The sequence below is a fragment of the Mesoplodon mirus genome, assembly GCF_964341445.2.
Source record: "Mesoplodon mirus genome assembly, chromosome: X".
NCBI classification, from domain to species: Eukaryota; Metazoa; Chordata; class Mammalia; order Artiodactyla; family Ziphiidae; genus Mesoplodon; species Mesoplodon mirus.
In genome coordinates this window covers 73,006,891-73,021,608 of record NC_138981.1, presented here as the reverse complement: position 1 = coordinate 73,021,608, position 14,718 = coordinate 73,006,891, and the positions used below count along the sequence as shown (strand labels likewise).

General features: G+C 35.8%; 1 protein-coding gene across 2 annotated transcripts in view; it reads right to left on the bottom strand.

The window, feature by feature from the left end:
- The window catches only part of DACH2 (dachshund family transcription factor 2), a gene marked incomplete at its 5' end in the record, with an annotated part of 679,019 nt that overhangs the window by 47,643 nt on the left and 616,658 nt on the right, over nt 1–14,718 (bottom strand). For both annotated transcript variants that reach the window (XM_082610726.1, XM_082610727.1), the window contains 2 exons: nt 5,074–5,221; nt 5,347–5,495. In XM_082610726.1, the coding sequence (XP_082466852.1) occupies nt 5,074–5,221; nt 5,347–5,495 (297 nt within the window). The remainder of the gene's footprint in view (nt 1–5,073; nt 5,222–5,346; nt 5,496–14,718) is intronic.

Sequence of the window (14,718 nt, the reverse complement as noted above, 5' to 3'; positions counted from 1 at the left end):
TAAGAAAATGGTAATAGGAACATACATATCAAGAATTAACTTAAAGGTAAATGGATTAAATGCACTAACCAAAAGACACAGACTGGCTGAACGGATACAAAAACAAGACCCGTGGGGCTTCCCTCGTGGCTCAGTGGTTGAGAGTCCACCTGCCGATGCAAAGGACATGAGTTCATGCCCTGGTCCGGGTGGATACTGCATGCTGCGGAGCAGCTGGGCCCCTGAGCTGTGGCTGCCGATCCTGCATGTCAGGGGAATGTGCTCCACAGTGGGAGAGGCCACAGCAGTGAGAGGGCCACGTACCACAAAAAAAAAAAAAAAAAAGACCCGTATATATGCTGTCTACAACAGACCCATTCACACCTAGGGACACATACAGACTGAAAGTGAGGGGATGGAAAATGATATTCCATGCAAATGCAAATCAGAGGAAAGCTGGAGTAGCAATTCTCATGTCAGACAAAATAGAATTTAAAATAAAGACTATTACAAGAGACAAGAAGGACACTACATAATTATCAAGGGATCAGTCCAAGAAGAAGATATAACAATTGGAAATATTTATGCACCCAACAAAGGAGCACCTCAGTGCATAAGGCAAAATCTAACAGCCATAAAAGGGGAAATAGACAGTAACACAGTCATAGTAGGGGACTTTAACACCCCACTTTAACCAATGGAGAGATCATTCTCCAGGAGAGATCATATCTTGGGTCACAAAACATGCTTTGGTAAATTTAAGAAAATTGGAATTGTATCCAGTATCTTTTCTGGCTGCAATGCTATGAGACTAGATATCAATTACAAGAAAACATCTGTAAAAAACACAAACACATGCAGGCTAAACAATACACTACTTAATAACAAAGAGAAAACTGAAGAAAACAAATAGGAAATCAAAAAATACCTAGAAACAAATGACAATGAAAACACTATGACCCAAAACCTATGGGATGTAGCAAAAGCAGTTCTAGGAGGGAAGTTTACAGTAATACAATCCTACCCTCAAGAAACAAGAGACATCTGAAATAAACAACATAACCTTACACCTATAGCAATTAGAGAAAGAAGATCAAAAAATCCCCAAATGTAGCAGAAGGAAGAAATCATACATATCAGATCAGAAATAAATGAAAAAGAAATGAAGGAAACAATAGCAAAGATCAATAAAACTAAAAGCTGCTTTTCTGAGAAGACAAAAAAAAAAGATAAACCATTAGCCAGACTCATCAAGAAAAAAAGGGAGAAGACTCAAATCAATACAATTAGAAATGACAAAGGAGAAATAACAACTGACACTGCAGAAATACAAAGGATCATGAGAGATTACTATAAGCAACGATATGCCAATAAAATGGACAACCTGGAAGAAATGGACAAATTCTTACAAAAGCACAACCTTCCGAAACTGAACATGGAAGAAATAGAAAATATAAACAGACCAATTATATGCACTGAAATTGAGACTGTGCTAAAAATCTTCCAACAAACAAAAACCCAGGACCAGATGGCTTCATATGCGAATTCTATCAAACATTTAGAGAAGAGATAACACCTATCCTTCTCAAACTCTTCCAAAATATAACAGAGGGAAGAAAACTCCCAAACTCATTCTATGAGGCCACCATCACCCTGATACCGAAACCAGACAAAGAAGTCATGAAGAAAGAAAACTACAGGCCAATATCACTGATGAACAAAGATGCAAATATTCTCAACAAAATACTAGCAAATAGAGTCCAACAGCACATTAAAAGGATCATACTACATGATCAAGGGGGGTTTATCCCATGAATGCAAGGATTCTTCAGTATACACACATCAGTCAATGTGATATACCATAGTAACAAACTGAAGGATAAAAACCACATGATCATCTCAATAGATGCAGAAAAAGCTTTCAACAAAATTCAACACCCATTTATGATAAAAACCCTCCAGAAAGTAGGCATGGAGGGAACTTACCTCAACAAGATAAAGGCCATAGATGACAAACCCACAGCCAACATCATTCTAAATAGTGAAAAACTGAAACCATTCCCACTAAGATCAGGAAAAAGAGGTAACCCACTCTCACCACTATTATTCAACATACTTTTTGAAGTTTTAGCCACAGCAATCAGAGAATAAAAAGAGATAAAAGGAATCCAAATTGGAAAAGAAGAAGTAAATCTGTCACTGTTTGCAGATGATATGATATTATACACAGAGAAACCTAAAGACGATACCTGAAAACTACTAGAACTGTTCGGTGAATTTAGTAAAGTAGCAGGATACAAAATTAATGCACAGATATCTCTTGCATTCCTATACACTAATGATGAAAAATCTGAAAAATAAATTAAGGAAACACTCCCATTTAATACTGCAACAAATGAATAAAATACCTAGGAATAAAGTTACCTAAGGAGACAAAAACCTGTATGCAGAAAACTATAAGACACTGACACAAGAAATTAAAGATGATACAAACTGATGGAGATATATACCATGTTCCTGTATTGGAAGAATCAACACTGTAAAAATGTGCATACAACCCAAAGCAATCTACAGATTCAATGCAATCCCTGTCAAGCTACTAGTGGCATTTTTTACAGAACTGGAACAAAACATTTCACAATTTGTATGGAAACACAAAAGACCCCGAATAGCCAAAGCAATATTGAGGGGAAAAAAAATGGCGCTGGAGGAATCAGGCTCCCTGAATTCAGACTATACTACAAAAATACAGTAATCATGACATTATGGTACTGGCACAAAAACAGAAGCATAGACCAGTGGAACAGTATAGAAAGCCCAGACATAAATCCACACACATATGGTCACCTTATTTTTGATAAAGGAGGCAAGAATATACAATGGAGAAAAGATACCCTCTTCAATAAATGGTGCTGGGAAAACTGGACAGCTACATGTAAAAGAATGAAATTAAGAACACTCCCTAACACCATACACAAAAAGAAAATCAAAATGGATTAAAGACCTAAAAGTAAGGCCAGACCTGTAAAACTCTTAGGGGAAAACATAGGCAGAACACTCTATGACATAAATCACAGCAAGATCCTTTTTGACCCACCCCCTAGAGAAATGGAAATAAAAAAAGTAATAAACACATGGGACCTAAAAAATTTCCAAGCTTTTTCACAACAAAGGAAACCATAAACAAGATGAAAAGACAACCCTCAGAATGGAGAAAATATTTGAAAAAGATGCAAATGACAAAGGATTAATCTCCAAAATTTACAAGCAGCACATGCAGCTCAGTATCAGAAAAACAAACAACCCAATCCAAAAATGGGCAGAAGACCTAAATAGACATTTCTCCAAAGATATACAGATTGCCAACAAACACATGAAAGGATGCTCAGAATCACTAATCATTAGAGAAATGCAAATCAAAACTACAATGAGGTATCACCTCACACCAATAAAAATGGCCATCATCAAAAAATCTACAAACAATAAATGCTGGAGAGGGTTTGGAGAAAAGGGAACCCTCTTGCACTGTTGGTGGGAATGTAAATTGATACAGCCACTATGGAGAACAGTATGGAAATTCCTTAAAATACTAAAAATAGAACTACCATACCACCCAGCAATCCCACTACGGGGCATATACCCTGAGAAAACCGTAATTTAAAAAGAGTCATGTACCACAATGTTCATTGCAGCTCTATTTACAATAGCCAGGACATTGAAGCAACCTAAGTGTCCACTGACAGATGAGTGGATAAAGAAGATGTGGTGCATATATACAATGGAATTTTACTCTGCTTTAAAAAAAAACAAAGTTGAGTTATTTGTAGTGAGGTGGATAGACCTAGAGTCTGTCATACAGAGTGAAGTAAGTCAGAAAGAGAAAACAAATACCATATGCTAACACATATATATGGAACCTAAAAAAGAAACAAATTTTTTTTTTCTGAAGAACCTAGGTGCAGGACTGGAATACAGATGCAGACGTAGAGAATGGACTTGAGGACACAGAGGGGTGAAGGTCAAGTTGGGACGAAGTGAGAGAGTGGTACTGACATATATACTACCAAAAGTAAAATAGGTAGCTAGTGGGAAGCAGCTGCATAGCACAGTGAGATCAGCTTGGTGCTTTGTGACCACCTAGAGGGGTGGGATAGGGAGGGTGGGAGGAAGACACAAGAGGGAGGAGATATGGGGATATATGCATATGTATAGCTTATTCACTTTGTTATAAACATAAACTAAACACCATTGTTAAGCAATTATTCTCCAATAAAGTTGTTAACAAAAGAAAATGGCCTTTATAATTTACCCTCTACTTTTGTTATGCACTATTCCCCAACATTCACTTCATAAAACTCAAAGTCATGGTATTAATACACTGTATATATTTGACCATGTTTGAGGCTTCTTGCCTCCATGCCTATGTTCATTGTTCTAGAATGACCAGATCACTCAGTTACTCTCATGCTTTTCTTGGCTTACTGATTCTTCAAGACTCAGGTTCAAGTGTCAACATCAGAAAACCTTCGACCATCAATTCCCCACACCACCAAGCTGAGCTATCTACCCCCTCTCTATATAAGCATATATGATGTACATCATTGTTCTTTCCACTTTGCCTTATAATTAGCTGGTTGGTTGTGCTAGTCTCCTGAAATATAAATCTTTCAAGGACAGGGACTGAGTTTTATCTTCTAACCCCAGAATCTGACATTGTTCTTGGCAAAGTGTAAGCATTTAATACATAAGGAATTGTTCGAATATATATATATATATATATATATATATATATATATATATATATATATATATATATATATATATATATATCTCCAGGAGTATTTTGTGAAATTGTGAGAGAAGTAAGCATATTCATTTTTCCAGAAATGAAGTGTAGATCTTGCTCATTATGTTTAATTACAAAGAGAAATAGTGTAAACATTTTACTTTGTGGATTGCACACAGTATTTGATTCTTAGCTTGTCATTTGTTTTCAGCAGTTCCTGGCTATCCCTGAGAATATTTCTATTAGTACTGAAAATATCTCCAACACAATCTTACCTTATTCACTTATATTGAACTTGTTAAACTTACTTCTGCTTTGAAGCTCAACTGCGAGTTGTCTTTCAAGGTTTTCTCTAATTTCTCTCTCTCTATAGAGCTCCATTCGCAGTTCCTTTTTTTCTTGTTGAGTCTGCTTCTCTTGGATGTGAGCATTATCCAAAGCCACTTTCAGTAGACCCTGTCAAAATACAGCAAATGACATGCAGTTCATCTTATCTGTTTTAATTTCTCAAATATGAAATAATTTATGTAGGTGCTAATGTCTTGTATTACATTTATTTTGTTTATAGAAATATTGTTGACCTGAATGTTGGTCAACAGAGTCTCCACAGAGGACAGACTATCAGCAAAAATCAATGGTCCAGGGAATCCAGGAGGCAATGCTTGCCCAGGAGTCAGTTGGATCTTGTCCAGGGGTGACTTCATCATTGGAATTTGAATGGGTACCTCTTCTGCAAGAAAAATTAATATCAGAAGGTTCATAAACTAACAGCTCAAAATTTTCACTATGTTTCCTTTATCTCTATAAAGATTTTGTTTCTAAAGCTAAATGATGGAAAACTCATAACTGGAAGTCATACCTATTTCCCAGCTGCCTCTCATTTCTCAAAATAAATGTTTCAGTAAAGAATCCGTGAAAAATGAACCAACATTTACTGCTAATTGGCATAAAATTAGGAGAAACAAATTTGACATGCTTATTAATATCTATATATTAAATAATCAGATCACTTCCTAGTAAAACACTAATTGCTTTATTTATTTTTTCTCTTTAAATCTGTCTATATCTATCATGTCCATATTTTAACACCTTTATTGAAGTATAATTTACATATAATAAAATTCATCTATTTTAATTGTATGCATCGATGAGTTTTAGTAAATTTACAGAATCGTACAACCATTACCAAAAATCTATTTTAGAACACCTCAATCACCCCCAAAATACCCCTCATGCCCATTTACAATTAATCTCCTTTCCCATTCCCAGCTCCTGGAAACCACTAATCTCCTTTTTGTCTCTATGGGATTGCCTTCTCTGGATATTTACATAAATAGAATCATATTGCAAGTGATCTTTTGTGTTTGTCTTCTTTCACTTAGCATAATGTTTTTGAGGTGCATCCATGTTGTGGCATGTATCAGTGTTTTTTTTTTCCTTTTTATTGCTGAAAAGTTTTCTATTGCATGGATACATGACTGTCTGTTTAATCATTCACTAGTTTGGCATCTGGGTTATTTCCAGTGTTACCTTTTATTTTGAAGAATATTTCTTATGAAAAAAATAACCACCTATGTGTAAAACAAAAAAGTGTATATTTTCTCCCCTTATATTTTTTATATTAACTTCTCCCACACACTAATTACTTTAATGAGATTCCCTCTTAGCTTCATATGAAGAGATACTAATAGAATTTTTGTCTAATAAGATTTTTCAGATTTGTTTCACACAGATACATCTAATTACAAAAGGAATATCCTCTTACTTTGAGAAGCTAACTACTTGGCTATATACTTGAATTCTGTTGAAAATCTTTGTGAGATGTATGAAACAGATAGCAAAATTACCTCTGCAATTAGGAATTGGGGCTTTTTTGATATATGTAAAAATAAACTGCTACAGAGGTAATCTTGAAATGTAGCCAAAGAAACCCTGCCATTCTTAAATGGCTTCAATAGCAGTGCACAATGAGTTGATCACAGCACCTCAAACAAAATTACTCTACTCACCAGTAGCTGAGCACAAGCAACGTTTGAAAATATGTATCTCTCTGGTCATAAAAATTTTCAGTGACTCCATATATTTTGAGACTCATTCAGGAAATAAATTAGGCTTGAATCTAGACTTAACCAATTTTCACATGGTTTGAAAACAAAAATCTAGCTATTGGTCTGGTCATTGTAGGGAAAGGAATATGGATTTGTTATACAGTTAGAACTCATTTTTCAATTGCAAGCAGCCTATATATTTAGTGAGCAGAGTCTTGTACCCTATTGATTTCACAGTCATCATGGTTTGCTGTGGGATTTCTTGTGTGGGAAGTTGTGGCATACAATTGCGGGAACTTCTGTGGGATTACTTAATGGGATAGCATTATCTCTGAATAAAATACTCTTGATATAGATCACCTTTATAATTTCTAACTTTCTAAAACCTATAGGGATAAAAATGCTAATGATTATTTTAGAGAATCAACAGTTTCACATTATTAGAATCCAAAATGTATTTGTTTATCAGTTTTAAAGAATTCAATAGTATACAAAAAATAGCTTGTTAATTTTCTTTTAGCACAGGAAACTATAATGAACATATTCCCAGGAATTGTTTTTTAGTAAAATTTACAAATAATATGTTGATCATAAATGCCTGATGCATGTATTTTATACAACTTACTTGTAAAATTAACCCTAACCTCTTATAGAACATGTCTTCCTTCTTTCCTTCCTTCCTTCCTTCCTTCCTTCCTTCCTTCCTCCCTCCCTCCTTCCCTTCCTTCTTTGTCAGTAGTAGTTTTGGAGAGGCAAAGTATTCCAGAGGGAGTGAGCACATGTTCTGTGATCTACTTCAAGTACAAGGTTTGAACATTGGAAATATCTCATTAAAAATATAAGTTCTAAAATATGTCTTAGGCACCAGCTCTAATGTCTCTAAGGGATATTTCTCAACAGCTAACGAAGCAATATTATGCTTTATTTGTGTTACTTGAAGTCTGTATTTAGCTAGTATTTTGTCTTCTGCACATGAGTGCCTTAAGTGGATAGGTAGAATGACTTCATTATGATCTATCAATATTAATAATAATTGGGGAGGTTCAACATCTTTATATTGATGTTTATAAATTTAAAGATGAATTTATGTAGCCTGGAAGATCTATTTTTATAAAATAAACCACCACAAAGTTAGAACATTGACTTCCTGCTGATTCCGAGATAATATAATGTTTCTCCTGAATAAATATTTTGCATCAGGGGAGACTTCTTAAAATTATGGATTCTTTGTCATGTATCACTCTACACACACATGTAACCTCAGTGATCAGGGTATTCTACAAACAAAATACCTGAAAATGAAAGCAATACTTTAAGTATGCATAAAACAAAATTAGAACTACATTAAAATCATCAGAATTCTTCTATTTGGAGATGAATGAAATGCCATTAAATTGGCTGAAAGTAAGATTACTATTGTCTATGAAGACAGGTTGTATGGTCTATGGTTTGTAGTGTTGCTGTATAGAAGATTGAAGTTTCAAAATAGTATTACTCTTCTTTAAAGAGATAGACACAGCTGAATTAGGTGCTGCTTGCTGCAGTGAGGATCAAATGCAAAAAGAATCATATTTCATCAGACCTAGTCAACACCAGGAAAATAAATAGAAATATAAGAGGTGTGCAGGCAATGATTCATTTTGATAATCTGGCCCAAGAGAGACACATAGAGACAGCACACAGATCTAAGCTTCTACCAAAAGACAAATAGGACACAGAAGGTGGGAATTGGGATGACAGTGTAGCAGAGGTCACATCGATTTTCAGCAGCAGATTTCACGTGGATGAGATAACCCTGGACTCTATTTGGCCCATTGTTCATACCTTACCTGTCCCACAAGCAATAAATTTCCTAGTCCTAGAAAAGGACAGTAAAGAAGAAGATTTCTACTTATGACTTCTTACGATTAAGTTTCTGTGCAAACCAAACATGCTTTTCCAGACCAAGGTCACATTGAATGTTAAGGTCCATAATAGCCAAAAACTAGTCGATGTGTATTATGTTTGGTGTATGTGAGTGGAAACTGTCAAGCCATTCATCATTTTTTTTCTGATTTAAATCACATGCTACAAAAATGAATGATAAATGCATTAGAAATCTATTTCAATCATGTAATAAGTTTTCACATCTGAATGCCATCTACATTTTCCTCAGAGTTTGAATTGATGCACTGTTATGTAGGGATTTATTAGATAGGATTGAGAAATACGAATTGGCAATGAAATAAAATATAACAAGTTCTAGAAATATAGATTGTCAGTGAAATAAGAACATCTCTTTGTAATCCAGGGAGAAAGGGTTTTGACAGAGCATTTTGAGTTAAAAAGGCTAGTGTTCAAAATGTATATATTAAAATATTTATCAACACTTAAGAAACAATGGTATAACCTAGAAGATAAAAATAGGACAACCACTATCTAGCTGAGGGTATGAACAACCTCTTAATTTATTGAAGCAAATTGGAGACTGCTTTTATTGAACTTGTTTGTTAAGCCTGTCATACTTTGTAATAGCACTTGGAAATCCATTTAGAGAACAAGCTTTTAATTTTAAGTTCTTACCTAGGGCCCAGGTGAATAGATGCAAAAGTTGACAAGTGTATTTGTAGAAAAAAAAAAGATAAACCATATGGTAAATGCTCAGGATGGAAAAGTCCCACTAAAAATTAAAGTCAAAGATGCTGGAACCATTCTGTATGACACTAGTGCTTGTTTTCCCACCGTTACAGTGGGTTAATGTAGGTGGGTTTCCTCTTTCCTCTGGGCTTTGAGGATTGTGATACAAGAATGGAAATTGAACACAGCAGACTAACTCAACAGTGGAAAGATACATCCAACTACCAGGTCATCAGTTTTCATTCTTTAACAAATAAACTTTATTTCATTATTTGATTTAAGAGCTTTCCCCTAAATAAAGCTGGGCCAGGGGACTCTCCTTTATTGGTGTCATTAGTATTACATTCAGCAAAAGCAAGACACCTGCTTCCCTCTTCCAAAATGAGGAACAATAACAACAGCAAAATGACCAGCTGCTGTGAAATAATCTGACCTGCATGAATATGAGGAAGTGTTCATGGTCTGAGTAGAACAATGACTCAAGTGTTGCCAGCATCAAATTTGGAAAAGAAAAACTAGATCCCCAAATTGGCTAAATTTATTAAATCTGAATATCTCAGAGCATTTAAAATGTTAATTCTAAATATTAACATATGTTACATGTTAAATTAGATAGCTGAGAGCATAGTGACAAAGAGTATAAGATGTTGGAGTCTGATTGTCTAGGTTTGCAACCCTGTTCTATGATTTGCTAGCCTCTGGAAAAATTCCTTAATCTTTGTGTGCCACACTTTACTCATCTGTACAGTTAAGATAATAATAATACCTATCTTATATGGCTGTTATAAATATTAATAAGCTAAAATTTGTAAAGTTACTCAAAGTAAATGCAATATAAATGTTTGTTAAATACATTGTTAATTGAACATTCCCAGGAGTGGAAGAGAACATAGTAACATATTTGACCACCTAAGCATCCACTAACACTTCATGAAAGACCTTTTGTAAAGATCCTCTTCTAGGTAATAACTGGATGAGCCTGGCTTCACCCTAAATAAGGCTAATGTTACTTTCTCAGTTATCAAAGGTCTGAGGAGTCGTCCTAAGTCAAGGTCAGTAGTTCTCAACTACGGGCAATTTTGCTGCCCAGAGGACATTTGGCAGTGGCTGGAGACATTTTTGACTGTCAAACCTGTGGAGGTAGGGGTGTGTGCTACTGGCATCTAATGGTAGAGGCCAGGGATGCCCTGCCCTCTGTCTCCATCCCCAGCAAATAATTATCTGGCATAAACGTCAATACTGGTTGAGAACTGCTGTTTCAAGCAGTTCTAAGAGGGAAGATTATAGCAATACAAGCCTACCTTAACAAATAGGGAACATCTCGAATAAACAACCTAACCTTGTACCTAAAGCAATTAGAGAAAGAAGAACAGCAACAACAACAACAAAAAAAACCCAAAGTTAGCAGAAGGAAAGAAATCATAAAAATCACATCAGAAATAAATGAAAAAGAAATGAAGGAAATGACAGCAAACATCAATAACACTAAAACCTGGTTCTTTGGGAAGATAAACAAAATTGATAAACCGTTAGCCAGACTCATCAAGAAAAAAAAGGAGAAGAATCAAATCAATAGAATTAGAAATGAAAAAGGAGAAGTAACAACTGACACTGAAGAAATACAAAAGATCATGAGAGGTTACTACAAGAAACTCTATGCCAATAAAATGGATAACCTGGAAGAAATGGACAAATTCTTACAAATGCACAACCTGCCAAGACTGAATCAAGAAGAAATAGAAAATAAGAACAGACCAATCACAAGCTCTGAAACTGAAACTCTGATCAAAAATTTTCCAACAGTCAAAAGCCCAGGACCAGATGGCTTCACAGGCGAATTCTATCAAACATTTAGAGAAGAGCTAACACCTATCCTTCTCAAACTCTTCCAAAATATAGCAGAGGGAGCCACACTCCTAAACTCATTTTAAGAGGCCAATATCACCCTGATACCAAAACCAGACAAGGATGTCACAAAGAAAGAAAACTACAGTCAAAGATCACTGATGAACATAGATGCAAAAATCTTCAACAAAATACTAGCAAACAGAATCCAACAGCACATGAAAAGGATCATACACCATGATCAAGTAGGATTTATTCCAGTAATGCAAGCATTCTTCAATATAGGCAAATCAATCAACGTGATACACCATATTAACAAATTGAAGGAGAAAAACCATATGATCATCTCAATAGATGCAGAGAATGCTTTCGATAAAATTCAACACCCATTTATGATAAAACCCCTGCAGAAAGTAGGCATAGAGGGAACTTTCCTCAATAAAATAAAGGCCATATATGACAAACCCACAGCCAACATCGTCCTCAATGGTGAAAAACTGAAAGCATTTCCACTAAGATCAGGAACAAGACAAGGTTTCCCACTCTCACTGCTCTTATTCAACATAGTTTTGGAAGTTTTAGCCACAGCAATCAGAGAAGAAAAGGAAATAAAAGGAATCCAAATTGGAAAAGAATAAGTAAAGCTGTCACTGTTTGCAGATGACATGATACTCTACTTAGAGAATCCTAAAGATGCTACCAGAAACCTACCAGAAGTATTCAATGAATTTGGTAAAGTAGCAGAATTCAAAAATTAATGCACATAAATCTCTGGCATTCCTATACACTAATGATGAAAAATCTGAAAGTGAAATCTAGATAAAACTCCCATTTACCATTGCAACAAAAAGAATAAAATATCTAGGAATACACCTCCCTAAGGATACAAAGGACCTGTATGCAGAAAATTATAAGACAATGATGAAAAAATTAAGGATGATACAAATAGATGGAGAGATATACCATGATCTTGGATTGGAAGAATCAACATTGTGAAAATGACTGTACTACCCAAAGCAATCTACAGATTTATTGCAATCCCTATCAAACTACCACTGGCATTTTTCACAGAACTAGAACAAGAAATTTCACAATTTGTATGGAAATACAAAAGACCCCGAATAGCCAAAGCAATCTTGAGAATGAAAAGCAGAGCTGGAGGAATCAGACTCCCTGACTTCAGACTATACTACAAAGCTACAGTAATCAAGACAGTATGGTACTGACACAAAAACAGAAAGATAGATCAATGGAAGAGGATGGAAAGCCCAGAGCTAAACCCACGGATATATGGTCACCTTATCTTTGATAAAGAAAGCAGGAATGTACTGTGGAGAAAGGACAGCCTCTTCAAAAAGTGGTGCTGGGAAAACTGGACAGGTACATGTAAAAATATGAGATTAGATCACTCCCTAACACCATACAAAAAAATAAGCTCAAAATGGATTAAAGACCTAAATGTAACGCCCAAAACTATCAAGCTCTTAGAGGAAAAGATAGGCAGAACACTCTATGACATAAATCACAGCAAGATCCTTTTGGACCCACCTGCTAAAGAAGTGGAAATAGAAACAAAAATAAACAAATGGGACCTAATGAAACTTCAAAGCTTTTGCACAGCAAAGGATACCATAAACAAGATCAAAAGACAACCCTCAGGGCCTCCCTGGTGGCGCAGTGGTTGAGAGTCCGCCTGCCGATGCAGGGGATACGGGTTCGTGCCCCGGTCTGGGAGGATCCCATATGCCGCGGAGCGGCTGGGCCCGTGAGCCATGGCCGCTGGGCCTGCGCATCCGGAGCCTGTGCTCCGCAACGGGAGAGGCCACAACAGTGAGAGGCCCGCATACCAAAAAAAAAAAAAAAAAAAAAGACAACCCTCAGAATGGGAGAAAATATTTGCAAATGAAGCAACTGACAAAGGATTGATCTCCAAACTTTACAAGCAGCTCATGCAGCTCAACAGCAAAAAAACAAACAACCCAATCCAAAAATGGGCAGAAGACCTAAATAGACATCTCTCCAAAGAAGATATACAGATGGCCAACAAACACATGAAAGAATGCTCAACATCTTTATTCATTAGAGTAATGCAAATCAAAACTTCAGTGAGATATCATCTTATACCAGTCAGAATGGCCATCATCAAAAAATCTAGAAACAATAAATGCTGGAGAGGGTGTGGAGAACAGGGAACACTCTTGCACTGCTGGTGGGAATGTGAATTAGTACAGCACTATGGAGAACAGTATGGAGGTTCCTTAAAAAACTACAAATAGAACTACCATATGACCCAGCAATCCCATTACTGGGCATGTACCCTGAGAAAATCATAATTCAAAAAGAGTCATGTACCAAAATGTCCATTGCAGCTCTATTCACAATAGCCCAGAGATGGAAACAACCTAAGTGTCCATCATCGGATGAATGGATAAAGAAGTTGTGGCACATATATACAATGTAATATTACTCAGCCATAAAAAGAAACAAAATTGAGCTATTTGTAATGAGTTGAATAGACCTAGAGTCTGTCATACAGAGAGAAGTAAGTCAGAAAGAGAAAGACAAATACCGTATGCTAACACATATATATGGAATTAAAAAAAATGTCATGAAGAACCTATGGGTAAGATAGAAATAAAGACACAGACCTACCTGAAAATGGACTTGAGGATATGGGGAGGGGGAAGGGTAAGCTATGACCAAGCGAGAGAGAGGCATGGACATATATACACTACCAAACGTAAGGTAGATACCTAGTGGGAAGCAGCCGCAGAGCACAGGGAGATCAGCTCGATGCTTTGTGACCGCCTGGAGGGGTAGGATAAGGAGGGTGGGAGGGAGGGAGATGCAAGAGGGAAGGGATATGGCAACATATGTATATGTATAACTGTTTCACTTTGTTATAAAGCAGAAACTAACACACCATTGTAAAGAAATTATACTCCAATAATGATGTAAAAAACATTACATGGGAAAATCTCAATGAATGAACAGTTCACTAGTTCTCCCTTTCTGTACTAAACTTATTCTATAGAGTTAATATGCTTAATAAGACAATAAGATCAAATCAGTGATGTAGAGCTAACACAGTACTTTACAAGGTATATTTTAGAGTTCTTGTGCATTTAATTTCAGGTTCCTGACTTCAGTTCTTTGTTCAAATATCACCTTATTAATGAAACTTACACCAAACATCTTGTTTAACACTGCAGCCTGCACCCTTATTTCCATCCACTTAACATGCATTTTTCTATAAAATTTGTCACCATTTAATATACAATATAACTTATTTATTCACTATTTTTGTTACGTTTCATTTTACTACAATATACTCTCCATGAAAGTGAGGACTTTTCCTGTTTTTTTTTTATTTCCCATTGCTATCTTCTCGGCATTTAGAATAGTAACTGTCTAGGGTCTACAACAATTGTAATGACTTTAGTT